Source organism: Lagopus muta, chromosome 12 (genome assembly GCF_023343835.1).
Source record: "Lagopus muta isolate bLagMut1 chromosome 12, bLagMut1 primary, whole genome shotgun sequence".
NCBI classification, from domain to species: domain Eukaryota; kingdom Metazoa; phylum Chordata; class Aves; order Galliformes; family Phasianidae; genus Lagopus; species Lagopus muta.
The window spans coordinates 18,243,354-18,259,798 of NC_064444.1; the positions used below are offsets into that span (position 1 = coordinate 18,243,354).

Sequence of the window (16,445 nt, forward strand, 5' to 3'; positions counted from 1 at the left end):
CCGGCACCGCGAGCTGTGCTGCAGGAGAGGAGGAAGGACCCCGGTCCGCCATCCAGAGGGATTTCACCAGCATCCGCGGCGGGCTGGGAGAAAGCCGTCCCACTGCATCCCCTGCCCGCCGCTGGCGCTGCCCCGAGGCGAACCGCCTGCAGCCCCGGGCGGCGCTGCCCAGCACCGACGGCGTCTCTGGGCGCAGAGGCTGGCGGGCAGAACGCGCAGCAAACCACCTCCCGCTTGGAAAGCCTGGATGCACGACGGCCTCCGGGCAGGGTAAGCAGCGGTGTGCAGGGTGCTGGGGGTGAAGGGCGCAGCGCTGCCTCGTCCCCATCCTTAAGCAGGAGGCCAAGAAGGGCACCAAGGATGGGGCAAGAAAGCCCCCAGCCCACCTGCATCCCCGGGTCAGCACAGCTGCCGTGGAGGAGCGAGCCCCGGAGCCAGACTAGTTAAAAAACAGGCTTTTATTCTTCGTGTGCTACTCGGTCACAGCTTGGAGACACTGCTCTTGCCAAAGTTATTATGAAACAAATCAAGTCCCAGACTCAGGCCTTGCTCTTCCCCGCCCCCAAGAGACAACATTGTACAAAACTCTTATTTACAGAGAAAACAGTCAAAAATGGTGAATCCAAAACTCACTCAGAAGGCAACACCAGGGACATGCATGGCAGCGCAGCCTCCCCCAGCCTTACCTCCACCAGTCTGCTCCCAGGGCTGGTGGAACCCCACACCTCTCCCCACCGACCCCTGAAAGGAGCCCAGCAGCTTTCCATCAGGCCCAAGCTGTTTCCTTTACCAAAAAGATGGGGAGAACCCAGCTGATCCTGCAGGTCTCAGCCCGATCCACCCTCAGGACAAGTCACCCTTGGCCTCCTTCGGCCTTCAGGGTGAATGACACTGAGGAGCTGATCCAGAGATGAGCTGAGGGGTCAAACCACATCCTCCCCTGGGCATTTCCCAAGAGAGATTCTCTCTGGCTGGAACCCAGGACAGCACGAGCCTTCACGTAAGCAGTGGGATGTGTTGGAAGACCTACTATCAGATACTGGCATTTACCGGAGGAATCGCATTGCTTTGAAACATAAACCAAGAGGAGCAAATCAGTATTTAGAAAAAGGGAAACAAAACACACATTCCTCCTCCCAACTGTGCTTGGAAGAGCGTCCATAGGAGCCCAGCAAGAAGCTCTGCTCCTGCCAGCTGCCGCTCAGAAAGCATAGCGTGTGCGGATGTCTTCCAGCTTCTTGGACACCTCGGGTGGGGTCCGGTCCAGCTCTTCGGCCACATTCTTCTGTTTGTTGGGCTCCATGGAGTTGAACTGCTCACACAGGTCCCCATCGATCACATTCTGGAGAAGCAAGGAGGAGAGCATTGAATCGACACAGCACAGAGGCACTGAACCCTGCCTAAAAGGGGAAAAATGGCAACAAACAGTTTGTTCCCAGGAGGTTCTTAATCCCGTCCTGGAAACAAGAGCATGCTCAGTGACCTCATCTGCTGAATAGCAGCAGTTAGCATCAAACTAATTACTGGCCAGCCTGATTAATGAAGGAGAAACCCAGAAAGCCTTGGATCAGCTGAAGAATCACATAAGGGAAGACGGATCCGACGGATCAGAGAGCCTCAGCTAGCAGAGGGTGCAGGCAGAGCACAGGCAAGGCTGAAGGCTGCACAAGGTGAGCAAAAAGCAAGCACCATCACTAGTGTCAGAGCTCTCAGAGCCCTGCAAGCTCACCAAGCACAAGCACACCCTTCTCTGCTTGGACAGAGAGCAGCAGTAGCTTCTATTACCACCAGTCACTATTAGCAGGCTTTCCCAGCCACCTTGTGCAAGGCCTGGGAGGTTCTGCATCCCACAGCACAGCTCGTGCGACCAGCTGAGCCCAAGCACTCAGATTTACCTTCACTGGGAAGTAGTAGGAGCGGAAGCTGAGATGGTCTCGCCCACAGAGAGGAGGATGCTCAGATCTCAAGTGCATTTCCACGTGCTGGAAGAAGTCGTGATCCTGAGGAGGTGAGGAAAGGTAAGAGAACAGCTGGTTAGAAAGCAGATCAGCCAGCAGTGAGGCGCCGAGTGGCTGAGCACCGCCCCTAACAACAGCTGAGGCTGGGGGCTGTTTTGCCCTCCCCAGTTCCGTGCTGCAGCTGCAGCACAAACTACAGCAACTGTGGCACCTCGGCCAAGATCAGCCCCCAGAACTGGGGCACGCAGCAGCCAGGCACAGAGGTGCAGCTCTTGATGTGCACCGACCCAGGAGGCTGAGCAAACTGGGCACAGAATGCAGCCTTTGTGACTGGAACACCAGTGGCTGATGAACAGGGCTGGCGGGCTCCTCACCAAGCAGCCTTGATGATTTCACTGATCAGACCAAATCCCCCCAGAGCTACTTCCCCAAAATGCAAGCAGATTTGCAGCAGCAGTGCTACAAGAAAAGCTCATTAACTCCTGCATTGGTTTTGAGAAGAATTAAATGCTCCCTCTTTTCTTCCCTGCATCGTCTCCTCTGAAGGGATGTATGGGAAGGGAGGGGAGAAAGGGATGGATGGAGAGGAGAGAGAGGAGAGAGAGGAGAGAGAGGAGAGAGAGGAGAGAGAGGAGAGAGAGGAGAGAGAGGAGAGAGAGGAGAGAGAGGAGAGAGAGGAGAGAGAGGAGAGAGAGGAGAGAGAGGAGAGAGAGGAGAGAGAGGAGAGAGAGGAGAGAGAGGAGAGAGAGGAGAGAGAGGAGAGAGGAGACCCTGGTTTCCAGACTGCAGAGCCCTGCAGTTCCTCCCAAGGAATGAAGCAAATTAACACACTGGTTGGGGACATAAGGGCAGAAAAGCAGCGGCTCTGCAGTGTTAAGATGGGGCTTGCTTACCTCATGGGAAGTAAAAGGAACTAAGATTCCTATTCCCCCTGATAAGGTGGTATAGACAAGAGATTCGGAGCCTCCCGGGATCAGCGTGGTCTTCTGCAATGAAAGCACTGTCTCTCCCACGTGGTAATTCATAATCACTTCAGCCTGGAAGTCAACCACAGAAGCGAGTGTTTTCTTCAGCTCATAGAAAAGCATCAGGAGGTTTGATAGAGGAGAAGCAGAATGAATTCCGCCACCTGCTAGTTCTGAGACTGCTTTCTGAAGGGGAAGAGCCTTCTACCTGTGACCAGATGGCAGAGCTCAGCACGTGCTCAATAACCCTCTTGAGCTGGACAAGCAGATGCACACAATGAGAGAAAGCAGGAAAAGAAAAGGAGCACGCTGCTTCAATCAGGCCTCACTCAACAGGCATCGCTCGTGGTTTCAGAAGCAGAACTCGGCTCCCAGTGACAACTCATCACCCGCTGCACTGGGAGCAGAACTGCAGAGGATTTCACAGGAAAGCAGCACGTTCTTTTCCCTCAATAACCACATGCACCCCACAAAAGGTTACCTTCTGTGATGCTCCATTAAGAAGCCCTCTGTCCCAGAGAGCTTTGTTGCCGGTGGGATCCTCATCTACCTCATCATTGGTGTTGGGAGGCAACCTCACCTGTGTTGTAAGAGCAGGAAAAAGTCAAGAGGCTGTGGAGAAGCTGTTAACGTGCAGTTCTGAAGAATCTTTTTGGCCATTTCATGCTCACTGTACCATTGATTTGCCTCTCCAACAAGGGCCTTAGTGTTAAACATCTGCGCTGTCAAGACTCAAAAACGCAGACAGGGGCTCATGAGCAGCCTCTGCCTGGGCTCTGCAGCTCAGACTGGCAGGAGGCACAGTCACAGCACTGCTTGGAAGGTGCACATCAGTAATGAAACAGTGGAAGGGTGTGAATTGAGAAAACCACAGAGGACTGATTTGCACACGTTGGCCAGATCCTGCAGGCGTAACGCCTGCCACTGGCTGAACTCTGCCCTCCGAAGCACCCAGCACACTGCAGAAGATGAAAGTTCTGGCACAACGACCATCCATTCTTGACAGCAATGACAAAGCCAGCTTTCATGAGGAAGTGTCAGAGAAAGCCAAATGCCAGCGTTTGAGGGTTCGCCAGGGAGAGCAAGAGATAACCTGATGAGGGCTCTCACGGGCCCCTTTAGGGTCAGGAGTTTTGTTTCGAGGCCTTCGAGTCTGGGGACAGCTCTAATGCAAGTTATTGGATGCTTCAGAAATGCAATCGTGTTTAAGTTGTTTACTTCAGCTGAACTGATAAACGGCAGCCATCCACTGTGAGCACAGCGAGTGAATGGTACAGGGCGTTGTCTGGAGCTGAGCACAGATTCTCATTCTTTTTAGACAAATCATGGGTGTTTTAAGGAAAAATACTTCATGTCCAAAAAGTCCCAGCTCCTTCAAGGCACACTCACCACGCAGATGTTGCCAAACTTGTCTGCTCCGGCCACAGTGTCATAATCCAGGAGAGTTGCTGTGGTGACCCAGCGGGGATAAGTGTCATCAGCAAAGATGATGAGCTGGTTCTCATTCCTTTTGTAGCGCACCCAGATGAAGCTCTCCTGAACATCTGAAACGATCACTCTGTGCCCGATGGTTTGAATCCCACAGATGTAGTTGGCAATGTGCTTTTGGGAGAGAGAAAGGGCAAAACTCGAATGCTTCCAACAGGGAAGTGCCACTACCCACCCCAACTCCACCCTTCACCTGAAACAATATTTACCTCTGGGAACTACCTGGCTCCCTGCTTCCCATCATTCCCTCCACCATCACCTATCACTTACAGTATTCCACAGCCCCAAGTTAAATACACTGACAATAAATGGCCCTTGCAACATAACATGCACTGCACAGCATTCACAGCCTGTTAAGTAACACCAACATCCAGAATAAAGTGCTCCTGGCAAACCAGACATCAGCAGCACCGACTCCTGCAGTGCTCCTCACCGCTCTCATCATGAAGGACCCAAGAATCACAGCATCACAGGATGGCTTGGGTTGGAAGGGACCTTAAAGGTCACCTTGCTCCAACACCCTGCTGTGGGCAGGGTTGCCAACCAACTACATCAGGTAAGCTTCAACTTCTCATGCAAGCAAATTTCTCATTTTAAGGAAAAAAGCAACAAAAACAAAGAAACAACTGAAAAAGCCAGGCCACTGCAAGTTCCCAGTGCACCCGTGAGCTTGCTGGAGTTCTGCTGTGCAGTAACAAGTAAATGGCACGGGCTCTGCAACCTGCATGAGAAGGAGGAGCAGGCAATTAGAAGTTAGAAAAACCATGCTCTGATACTTCTTGAAGTACCAGAATTGCTGATCAAGAAAGGAAGTCGTTTTAGTGTCTTGAAGTCCAATAAAGATTTTAAGAGAAAAATCCCATTTTCAGGACTCCAGCAATCTGAAGAGGCACTCATTTACGTCATCCAGCTTCTGCCCCCAGCCCGCTGAGCACTTCACTTAAGGAAACATTCCCAGCAGTTGTTATTGTATATCTGGATGAGACCTCCCACATCTGCAGCAGATGGCCACAGCATCACCACTTCAGGCCCTTCTAACTTCCTACACACGTCCACTTCGGGCCTGCGCTGAGCTGGTGCAGAAAGAAAATCGCCACGCTGCCATCGGAAGGGTGAGGGGAAAACAGCAGTCCAGGCAGAGCTGCTATGAGTGCCGTGTGTGGACACAGGCAGCACGCTGCAGCAAGGCACAGGAGCAGCACTGAAGCCCAAGGGCACACATCTGGGCTGGAGCAGCAGCTGAACCTTTGCTTCACTCACGCTGCATGGCAGCTCTCGCTCTGGGTCAGCTGCCACGGTGAAGAACAGAACTGTACCTTGTTCTCACACTTCCGAAGCAGCTTCTTCTTGCCCAGGTCGTACACACGCAGGAGCTTTCCCACTCCAATGAGGACTCGACCTTGGAAAGGGGCGATGGCTGCAGGAACCTCCTCCACGGGGGTCTGGAGAGAATTGGAAGACTGTGAGACGCCATCAACAGAGCTCATCTCACACCAAGCTCCACAAAACATTCAAGCTAATGGCTCGCCTGAAGCCCGCTGGCCTGTGCCAAGGCTAATCACAATCCTTTTGTAGAGGTGGGGCAAAAGGTCAGTGCTCTGTAGGCCTTTGGACACCAGCACAAAGCACACGTGGTGCTAACGGAGCTCTGAGAAGTGCAGTGTGCTCCTCAGTGAAGTGTCAGACAGCTGTGTGAACCCCGCATGGGGCAGGCGGCAAAGGAAAATGAAGACCTTGTAGCCCCTGTTGTTTTGCTTCCCCCCAAAAGAAAGATTCTGTCCTTTGCCTAAATCCATTCAGATGCCTTTCGCAACAGAGGCATGACTCCAGCTCATCATCTGCCACAGAAGCTCTGAAGCTGTCACTGAATCAACTTTGGTGCACCCCACAGTTCCAGTAACTCGGGGCTGAAAAGTCTCCCACAAGTACTTCATTATCAGCCCAAAAGGATCAGCCACAGCAGAGAAAGTGAATGGGCAGAGCTTGGAGTGATCCCAGCTTGGCAGAGCTGGTCAAGAGAAGTTACTTCACTCAATCAGCTCTGTCACCTCCAACGTGGGTGTTGACTGGCAGCAGAAAGGGCCCTGGGCCAGGACAGAACCCACTCACTGCACCAGCACTGTAGGAAGTGAAGGAAACCACAACATTCCATTCCACGTGCTCATCTGTGCATACCTCGACCATGCTGGAAGCACATGGGAAGAAGAACAGAATTTTGTTTAAGCACAGTTCTGCTGAAACCTCTGCTCAAGCTCCAGGGACCTCCAAACCAAGTTGGTCACAGGCGACCAATGCTTCCTACACCAAACCAGGACAGCATCAGAGGAAAGACGACAGCTCCACGCGGCCAGCACAGGACTGAGCCTCAGCACCAGGGATTGAGTGATCCAAGTATGAACTGACTTTGCAAACAAGTGCTCAGAGCAGCTCTACTAACTCATACTCCAAAGTGGAAGCAGAGCTGTTTCTTTCCCTTCGTGAACGGAGTCATGAAAAACACTGCTCCTGTCCCAGTCGGACAGACAAGACACAGCTACTACAAAGAACTGTGACTCTTGAGAAACCTGTTCAGTTCTCAGCCCTGCAGATGTCGTGGGGACATATTGTGGGGAAGGCAGCTTATTTTCTCCCAGGCCATTTCCGGTGTTTAACATCTGCACGATCACCTTGCTGAGAACTGAGTACTGCCACAGCACTCAAGATGAACTAACAGCTATCCCAACCCAGCCATCCCTCAAGGCCTTCCCCCCCCCCCCCCTCTCACCTTGTGCAGAAACTCCAGCTTCTCACCGCCATTCACCAGCTTGTAGGTGTAGACAAAGCCCCCAGCAACAGAGCGTGGGTTCAGAATCAGGTCTTTGGCAACTCCCACCAGCACGTACCACTCCTCACCCGTGTTGGAGAAGCGGCACACAGCCACGCTGGGGATGAGAAGACGCACCAGGAGATGAGTGTGACCACGACACAAACCAGTTCAGCACACAGGCCGGCCCCTGGCAGCACAGCTGGCACCTACCCAGGCACAGGCTCACAAGCCCAGCCTTCCGGCACTGAAATGACTTTCAGAAATCATTTTTCCTCCCTGCAGTAATGTTTAAAGCAGGCACCTTCATTCTTCCACACAGTGAGATGCGCTCCAGCTGTCCCACATGCCTAAATCATTACTTCTTTCTTTGCTAAGCAGAGTCAATGTGCAAAGCTCCACTCGAAGCTGTTTTTCAAAGCTTGTTCCTACTCGGACTATCCGTATAACCTTCCCCATGTCCCACTGTTATTTCCTGCCTGGTGTCCAGCTCTGCCACGTTGGGAATCCTGGACAAAACAGGAAAGAGTCAACCTTTTGGGCTACGGTGGCTTAACTCCATCCCAATTGCTGAGGCACTTGTTATTCTTTAGTTATTGTGCTGGCCTGCCCCCTCAGCTCCTCTAACATTTCCTTTCTATCCAGCCTTTGCTCAGTTTATCTAAATGAGAAGGGGAAGTGAGAGAGAGCAACACATGGTCATGTTCCCAGATCTCTTATCTCTCACTCATATCCCAGTGCTGTTCTCTAAGCACAAACATTTGGAGAGATTTGGAGAACTCTAAGAGTTGCAGACGTGGATGAGGACAGATCAGGACAGGCTGGGAAGGAAAGGCAAGACAAAAGCTTGAAGCCATGCGGCATTCAGTTCTGGGATTTAACCTGGCCTCCCAATAACGTGCTGCATCTGGATTTCAACTCTCAGTAACAGCCAAGGAAAACAAGAGGACTAAAGAAAAACCACCACCACAAACCCAAGACTCATCAACAGTAGAGGTTTTTTTTTGCTGTGTCTGGCACTGCTTCTTACCTGAAGGCAGCTTCGTTCTGCTCTAGCTGGACCAGATCTAAAGTATTTCCCTGGATGGGGTTCATCACCCTGATGACAGAGGCCCACTGCCCGTTCCCTGCCTTTGGAGCACCAAAGATGGATTCGGGGAGATTCTCGTTGAGGAAGGCTGCAGCCATCTCTGCAGCCAGCTCCCTCTCATCTTCACCTGCAGCCTCCACCATTTCCTATGGCACATTAAAGGACAGGGGTGAAAAAACAGCTCGTAGGATTTCCTTCCCAGACATGCCAACGCTCTGCTTTAAGTGCAGGTATTCCAGAATATGGCTTGGGAAGACATAAAAACCACAAAGCTTCCATTCCCCCAGTAAATCTCTGCAGCTCAGAGCACTGCAGAGCACTGTCAGCTCTTCTCTGCCCACGAGGCAGTCATCTGGAGAGTCTATTTCTCCAAAGCAAGAACTCTGGAAACAGAATTGAGCAAACTGAAGATAACAACCCAGTGAAATCCAAACATCCTCAAACGGTCAGAGAAAACCCAAGGGATGGTGTTACACAAGCAGGACCGATCCCTGACAGGCAAGACTTTAAAACTTGCTGTAACAACACCCAAAGAAAAGAACATCAGAAGTACTGCATTCTTCTGAAATTCACGTGGTGAGGCAGATTTTCACCCATTTCAGTTCCTGCATTCAGAGCACAAAAGCCACCAGGCAACGGCAGCTGGGAACCAGTGAGCAATTGAGGATTTCCTCTGGAGAACAGACCTGCATACCTATCCCCCATCCCCATTACCTCAGCCATCTGTTGCTTTCTCTGTGCCTTGGTGGCCTCAGTGTAAGCGTTGTGGTCCGTCTCAATGATAATCAGGTTGTTGCTCTCAGGGTGAATGACAAATTTTCGAGGTGTGTACTGCAATGGGAAGGCAACCTGGTTGAAGACTGCCCCCAATTTCTCCAGTGCCAAAATCCTGGGGGACAGAGATGTAAAAACATTCAGCAGAGTTCAGAAGCAACCACCCTGAAGACAAAGGCTGGAGTTGAGCTTTAGGCCTGTGAAACTGGCTGGTGCTGAAACCAGCAGTGCTGCCTTTCTCGGGGCAGGCAGCCACCAGCAAATTGCTCCAAGGAGGGCAGGACTCGGGGCTTTATGAGTCTGTGCAGGTGTGCTCTGCAGCAGGGGCTCTCGACTCCAGGGCCCTCGCTGCCCCATGGTGCACTCTGAACACCTGTCCCTTTGGGGCACGCTCCTGTGATGCTGAAGCAAGTGTACCCCAAACTGAACAACATGCATGTGAACACATCACCTGAGCCTAAACGTGAGTGACTGTCTGACGTGTTACCAAGCGCTCCTCAGAGACACTTCAGTTACAACACTATGAAAAGTGCCTGAGCGGCCAGTATTCTGTGCCTGCCAGCTGAAATGCCAGTTCTTCTGGCATTCTGTGACTAAAACCCACAAGTTTCTGCAGGAAGAATGATTCCTTTAAAAGCAATGAATGCTGAAATGCTTCAGTGAGGAGATATGAAAAAAGTGCCTGTTCAAATGCATGAAGAAAAGCTCCTGCATTTGTGCTCCCCCATTACTTTCACTTATCCTTTTTTTTATATCTATTTAAGCTGCAATTTAAAAAGCACAACAAACAAATCCCTGTCATGCCACTGATTTCTTAGGTCACATGCCTTGTTTTCTGCAAAGTAGCTGTTCACATCAGACTCTCCTAATGGACAGCATGTTTACAGTGCTTAACAACCTCCCTCCCTAAGGATGACTTACAAGTCACCTGGAGTACACTTGTTATTTCAGCAGGCTACGAAACACCAATCAGAGAGGTGCACCACACCATTTCTTCCTGACAATAACAAGCAACCCACCCTTCCCAATTCTTACCTAAGTCACTATCTCTCTGCTACTCAATGTCTCACCCTCTTCCCTGCGTGCCAACCCGGCCCAGCAGCCCTGCTGCTCCCCATCACTCCTTACCTCAGCGTGTTTGTGGAGATGGCCACAATACCCTCTGGGCACTGCTCAGATGCGAAACCAGATGCAAACTCCAGAGTCTCATAGGACAGGGGAGTCAGGTGGAAACGGGACTGATAGGAGTAACTGAGCCAGGAACGGCTTGACATGGCCAGCACCTGGGAAGGACACAGCACAGCACAGCAAGACTCAATTCTGTGCAGCACGAATGGATGCACACCAACAAACAGCACAGCAACCCGATTCCTTCCCCGCTACACAAAGGAAATTCTTGAGGCTGGACTCTACCCAGCTCACAGCACACCTTCACAAATACAGCTTGCTTTCAAGGGAAAATTCCACCTGGAAATTGTGTACAAAGAGGAACTTTAAAGCACAACCAAGACAGTGGACACAAACTCAGGTACAGTAAGAACTATTTGATCTGTTAAGAGCCAAGATCGTTCTTTTGTTTGTTTGTTTTGACCAAAAGCATCCTATCAAGGGAGCAGGTCTTGTAAGACAAATATTTACTGCTTCAGCACCATCTAAGGGCAGCAGCACTCTGCTGTAGAGTTTAAGAAAAATTCACTTCAAATTTTCAACCAATTAAGGGAAACAAAGCAGATGGACTTCCAACCCTTCAGGTTCATACATCTTTATAACTTAATTTCAATGCAACTTTACTTTCTGCTGGCAAGAGCTGGAATGATATTGAAACACCCCCAGGCCACTCCAAGACAAACATCAACTGGCCACTAGTAATGTTTTTTTCTCCCCATGCTGTCAGACAAGGAATTAAGGCTGATCTCAATGCACAAAAGCACCCAAAAAGCTGTTTTACAGGCATATATTCTCCTAGTGCTGCAAAGCATCTCATCTCCAACTTAAAGCTGGCAGGCTGGCAGCAACAAGTCAGAGATTCATTCAGCTTACCAAACATTAAAGCAGAGATCAGACTGCCAGCTCCAGCCCCCTGTGCTGTCAACATTTCTCAACCCTGAAGGTGTTATCCAAAGATGAGTCAAGCAGGGGGTGGCTGATCTCCCCAGTGTCACATCAGAACAGCTAATAAATGGCACTTCCGATGAAACATGTTCTCCCCTCCATGCCAAATCCTACAAATATTTTCCTTCAACCCTGCATGATAACTTTGTTGACTCTGTCTAGAAAGGAGACGGCCATCAACTGCATCAAGTGGTCAAGGAGCACGGGGCTCCTTCAGTCTGTTCACTGCAGCAGCCAAGGTGAGTTTCTTTGCTGTCCCTGTGCCAGAGAATCTGCGCAGAGCTTTCCAGATAAACTGAAAATACAGTCTCCAGGTCAGATGACTCCTAATTCAGAGAAGGCAGGGCAGCACTACACATTACTTCCTCAGAAGTATGGGGAATACTAACAAGAATGAGGTCGTTTGTGAAAGAGCAATCTGCGAGGCAGGCGGCTCCGTAATGCAGTCATCCTCCTTCCCACCCTCACCCACCCAGCGCTGCGCCGTGAGGGCGATTCCCCACCCTGCCCACCAATAAGGAAAAGCAGGATGCTGCAACCTGAGGACTGGGTCCATAACCCTCCGAGTGCTGGCCTCACTCACCGCTTCTTGGCCTTGCATTCGGACTCGGAAGAGCTTCACAGGCCGTGAGCCCAGGTACCTGGTCCTGGTATCGGAAAGATCACCCGTAACCGGATCCAGGACAGTTCGCAGCAGCACACCGTTCTTGACATCAGCAAATCAGCAAGTTAGATCATGATTACAGATGGGAAATACCTAAATACAGCCTTCATGCTACTCCAAACAAAAGAGACAATTTCTGAAGAATGAGGCTCTTGTTTGTCGAGCTTCTGATATAATTTCCTCCTACAATTACTCTCTAAGTTGGCTCTTAATATTACAATCCGTAGCTCCCGTGCGCTCCCAAGGGGCAGAAAGGAATTAATTTAAAAAGTATAAAATGAAAAAGGGAGGCTGGTAAGTTTGGTATATCACAAAAGCCACAAAAATACTCCAGGTCTGACTCCATTTCCTAATCCCTATTGCTACAAAGCATCTATCCAAAAAAAAGCACAAACCCAGCCACGCTGCTTAAGCATTCTGACATGAAACTCGAGATTGCTCCGATTATTTTTACCACATGTTGAATTGTCAAAACAACATTTTTGGTTAAGGATCACAGAGTCTGTGCTGTATGCAACGAAAACCATGCAGCAATAGATTTATTAGAGCAGAGCCTGTGGTTGAGGGCAATCACTCCTTTGATTCTCTGCCCTCCAGGCAGTTACTGAAGAACTGGCCAACATTTCACCCCAAAATTTTTAGAACTCGTCCTCTTTCTGGAGGAGGAAAACACCACCTTGTCCTACATGGTGTCTGAGAGAATATTCTGTCTTTCATCTAGCCCAGGAATGTATGAGGAAACTTGCAGTTCTGCTAAGTCACATGGTGAATTCCCCACTTACAGTTGTTAAGCATGTTGTAACAAGGAGAAAACTATTAGGCTTTGTGCTGCTGCACTCTATGATGACATGGCGACCTGAGCAATCTGTCTTTCCAACAAAAGCTCACCAAGGCACAGCTGTCAGAGCTACCTCTCACCTGCAGTCCAATGTTCAGGTAGAGAAAGCCAATGGAGCCCCTCTCCCCCAGCTCGTCCTGCTTCTCGGTGCCGCCCATCTCCACGATACACAGCGACTCGGGCTGTGCAGGAAGGGCCTGCATACTCAGCGGCTGCAAGCAGTCCTGGGGGAGACAGAAATGTTCCTTACAGAAAGAAGTGTAAAAAAGGGCACAACAGATGCTGGCTGTATGGATCTTGGCAAGGAAGGGATGGTAACAATCCTGGGATCTGTGGAAGACGAGCTGGATCCTTTCCAACTGTCCGGGAATAGTTTGCTCAGGTTTCTCCATGCTAAATAACTGCAAAGTTTGCACTGCTTCAGTTATCCCTTGAACACAGATCTGCTGCAGGCAGAGAAATAACACTGTTTTGCTGCTAACTTGCTTGCAGAATGGGCTCACTTTTACTAAAAGCAGAAACAGGGAGATAAGGGGAAAAGACCAAAAAGCAGAAAATGCTTTTATATCTTATCATCTAAACTCCCAGACATGAGTAAGACTAGATAAAACTAGGGAGTCTGTTTCTGGTTAGGATCAAGGGCCACAGTTCCTCTCAGCTCTGCAGAGGAGAAAAGCCACGCAAGCTATTCCTTCCTGGTCCCCCACTTGTATGTGGAAAGACAGCACGCACAGCACAGCTCTGGAGCACTCTTTTGAACATCCCAAGCCAGAGGAAGAGGCAAAACCAGAATGGCTGCTCACCGAAGGGTCGAGGGAAATAATCCTGACAGTGTTGTCCACCAGCCCAACAGCAAGGAACCGGGAGCGCTGCTCCCCAGGTGGAACATTGGCCAAACTCATGCAAACGACATCAGCCGACATCTCCTTTCTTTCAGTGTACTCATTCAGCTGTCCTGACTGAAAAAGAGAAACACAAGAGACTCGTTAATTAGGTAACGGGGCAGACCAGCACCTAAGTGTCTCTCCAAACATCTTTTGTATGGTGTTTTGGATTTTATTTATAGCCTTGTTTCAGCCACAGTTCAAATAACCAGAACAGCAGCAGGGAAGCGTATGGCTTCCAACCTCAATTATGAACTTCAGAGGCTCTAATTAGCCATTAAGTCATCTAACGTGAACCCAGTCCAGATTTGATTGACTCATTCCAGAAGGACTCTTCACTACAAACTCCTTTTCTGCAGCTTTGATGGAGCATCAGTATCTGCCCCAATACCTGTTGTGAACTCTTTCACAACATCAGTGCACGTACCGGGTCCATCTCAAAATAAACCAGCTCTCCTCCAGTCAGTGCTATCACTACTTGTCTCTGGTTCACAGCACATTTCACAATTGTTTTCTTCCCTGGTGTCTTCCATTCGTTCACCCTCTTATCTGCTCGGATGTGCCGGATGCCATCTGGGTACACCTGAAAGGAAAAAGGTCACATTCACTGCTGCATTCACCATCCCTTCCCAACTTCCACTTGGATTCTGACACAAAAGCCAGAAGCAAGCATCACTCTTGGCAGCGCTGACTGATTAGCAATGCAACAGAATGAACTAGGACAAAGCCACTTGCCAGCTGGAAGCATTTTGTCTTTGAACTACAGTGAAGAACTACCGAGTGCATTCTGAGGGAGCTCAGAGCATTTTCAGCTGGTCCAGTTTAACTAACAGGATAGAAAAGGGCAAGATCAAGTGTCGTCTTCTACCAATCCACACCTTTTGACATGACAGGCACTACTGCAGAGAGCACAACCGTGCAGCAAGCAGCCACTGGCAAACTTCTGCAGACATGCCAGAAGCAGCTTCCCATTACCTGTACTAAGGCATCATCCCCCAGAAGAGAGCAGGACAAGGTGGGTGTAGTACCCAGGAATCCAGAGTCAGTCACTTCTTCTACAGTCTCTCCGATAGACAGCACCAGGGTGGCGTTGACGAAGGACACGATGATATAGGCATCAAACTCATCTGGTCAAGTGAGACGAGGGGGGGGGGAGAACAAAAACAAAAAAAAGGCTGCTGATTAAACAAATGTAAGGCCTCCCAACAACATTAACAGTCTGATGAATGTCTAGCAGCTGCTCTTCAGCAGAATTCCTGTGATAATTACATCTGCTGGCAATATTGTGCAAGTTCGTCCTAGGACACCCTGTGCAAAAGCCGCCTGCTGCTCGACTCCAAGCAACAGGAGCAAGGCTGGGCCGGGGGATCGAACGGCGACGCAGATACACAGTGAGTTCATCATGATCTGGAATCTGGTGAGCAACCTCCTGCCTACTCCTTTTTCTTTTTTTCTTTCTTTCTTTCAAGGACAGCACGGGGTCTAAAGCCTCTGAGACACTTGCCCCGCCTCACACAAGAAAATGAATCCAGATTTAACAGCCAGCAAAGTCGAATGAAACTCAACTCCAGTAAACCAAAACAGATGGAATCTATTTGCAGAAACGACATCATGGATGCTATGAACAGGAGTTTGCAAGACCACATCTCTCGTTTGTATCCACATAATAAAAGGCTGAAGACAGCTAGAGCGGAGGAGCTCAGGGCTAGCCTGCCTGCTCTACACTCACCCAGAAGTTCAACTAGCTCTCATTCACACAGCATCCATATGGATTTCCAGGATGAGAAGCAATTACATTTTTAAAGACAGAGCAAGTGCTGACTTTCACTTCTACTGGAATTAACAACAGCATTGTAGCTACTATCTCCAGTGCTGGCTTCTCTCAAAGGAGACAGCTTGGGAGAGTCCAGTAGCTTGGACGTGAAAGAGCTCTGCTAACAAAAATAGATTTAACAGCTCACATGGAAGTAAGGAAACTGTGGGAAACGGGCAGTAGGACAGGGTAAAGGACATGCTCTGGTCCACTACTGCCATTTGCATTCTTCCAAAAGAGAGAGGCATGAAAGAGAGAGAGTAGAGCCTCATTAGAACAGAACGAAAGTAATGGGAACAACGAAGTCTGCTGGGAAATGCAGCCAGGAGTCTCAACGGAGAAATAAAACTGTCTCGAAGCAGCTACTTCACTCCTGATGCTGTTGCCACGGAAGTGCTACTTCTTCAACAGGAGGAATTCCCCATTTTAACCCAAGAGCTCAAACTTATGCACCACAGCACCATGAGAATAAGCAGAGGTGAGGCTAAGAGAGAGCTGCCCAGTTCTGGCCCTTCAGCAGGGTCACCATGATTAGCTCGCAGTGGTTAACGAACCTCCAAGTACATCAAGCAAACGGGGAGCCCTCATTGGGATGAATACAGGATGCCAGCAACTAACATGTATCACCTTAAAGCAATCAGTTGAATTGGGATAATTGAAACAAGTGCTTCAGGAATAGATTGTTTTCTTACCCACCCTGCCTAGAGGAAGGTGTTGCCAAATCTGCTGTGTCATATTTATAACAGAGGTCTTACATACAGCTGAAAATATGTGAGTGAAAAAAAAACATCATTTGTCTCTCCAACATCTGGTATACAGGCCACAGCTCTGATCAGACTGAGGAGCTTTGTGTAGCTAAAGCAATTCCAGCATTGCCCTGTGGCACGAACTCCATTACTGCTCTGTTAAGCAATCACAATCCAAAAAACACAACGAGCTCCCGAAGTGCACCAACAGGAGCAGGTCTGCGTCAGGAAATCAGGACAGGAGACCTGAACCTGTACACAGAAACTGATTAGTAAGGCCAACTACTTCAACACTTGGCTTAACAGAAGA

At 49.7% G+C, this 16,445-nt stretch overlaps 1 protein-coding gene across 3 annotated transcripts in view; it reads right to left on the reverse strand.

The window, feature by feature from the left end:
* Nucleotides 1–440: 440 nt before the first annotated feature.
* Nucleotides 441–16,445, reverse strand: part of SF3B3 (splicing factor 3b subunit 3) — a 28,364-nt gene continuing 12,359 nt past the window's right edge. For all 3 annotated transcript variants that reach the window (XM_048958150.1, XM_048958149.1, XM_048958151.1), the window contains exons 12-26: nt 14,552–14,703; nt 14,004–14,159; nt 13,496–13,651; nt 12,773–12,916; nt 11,774–11,896; nt 10,207–10,361; nt 9,019–9,193; nt 8,245–8,450; nt 7,176–7,332; nt 5,728–5,853; nt 4,313–4,525; nt 3,405–3,503; nt 2,852–2,995; nt 1,896–2,000; nt 441–1,342 (exon numbers count right to left, since the gene is read on the reverse strand). In XM_048958150.1, coding sequence (XP_048814107.1) covers nt 1,202–1,342; nt 1,896–2,000; nt 2,852–2,995; nt 3,405–3,503; nt 4,313–4,525; nt 5,728–5,853; nt 7,176–7,332; nt 8,245–8,450; nt 9,019–9,193; nt 10,207–10,361; nt 11,774–11,896; nt 12,773–12,916; nt 13,496–13,651; nt 14,004–14,159; nt 14,552–14,703 — 2,252 coding nt within the window. In that variant the 3' untranslated portion in view covers nt 441–1,201. The remainder of the gene's footprint in view (nt 1,343–1,895; nt 2,001–2,851; nt 2,996–3,404; nt 3,504–4,312; nt 4,526–5,727; nt 5,854–7,175; nt 7,333–8,244; nt 8,451–9,018; nt 9,194–10,206; nt 10,362–11,773; nt 11,897–12,772; nt 12,917–13,495; nt 13,652–14,003; nt 14,160–14,551; nt 14,704–16,445) is intronic.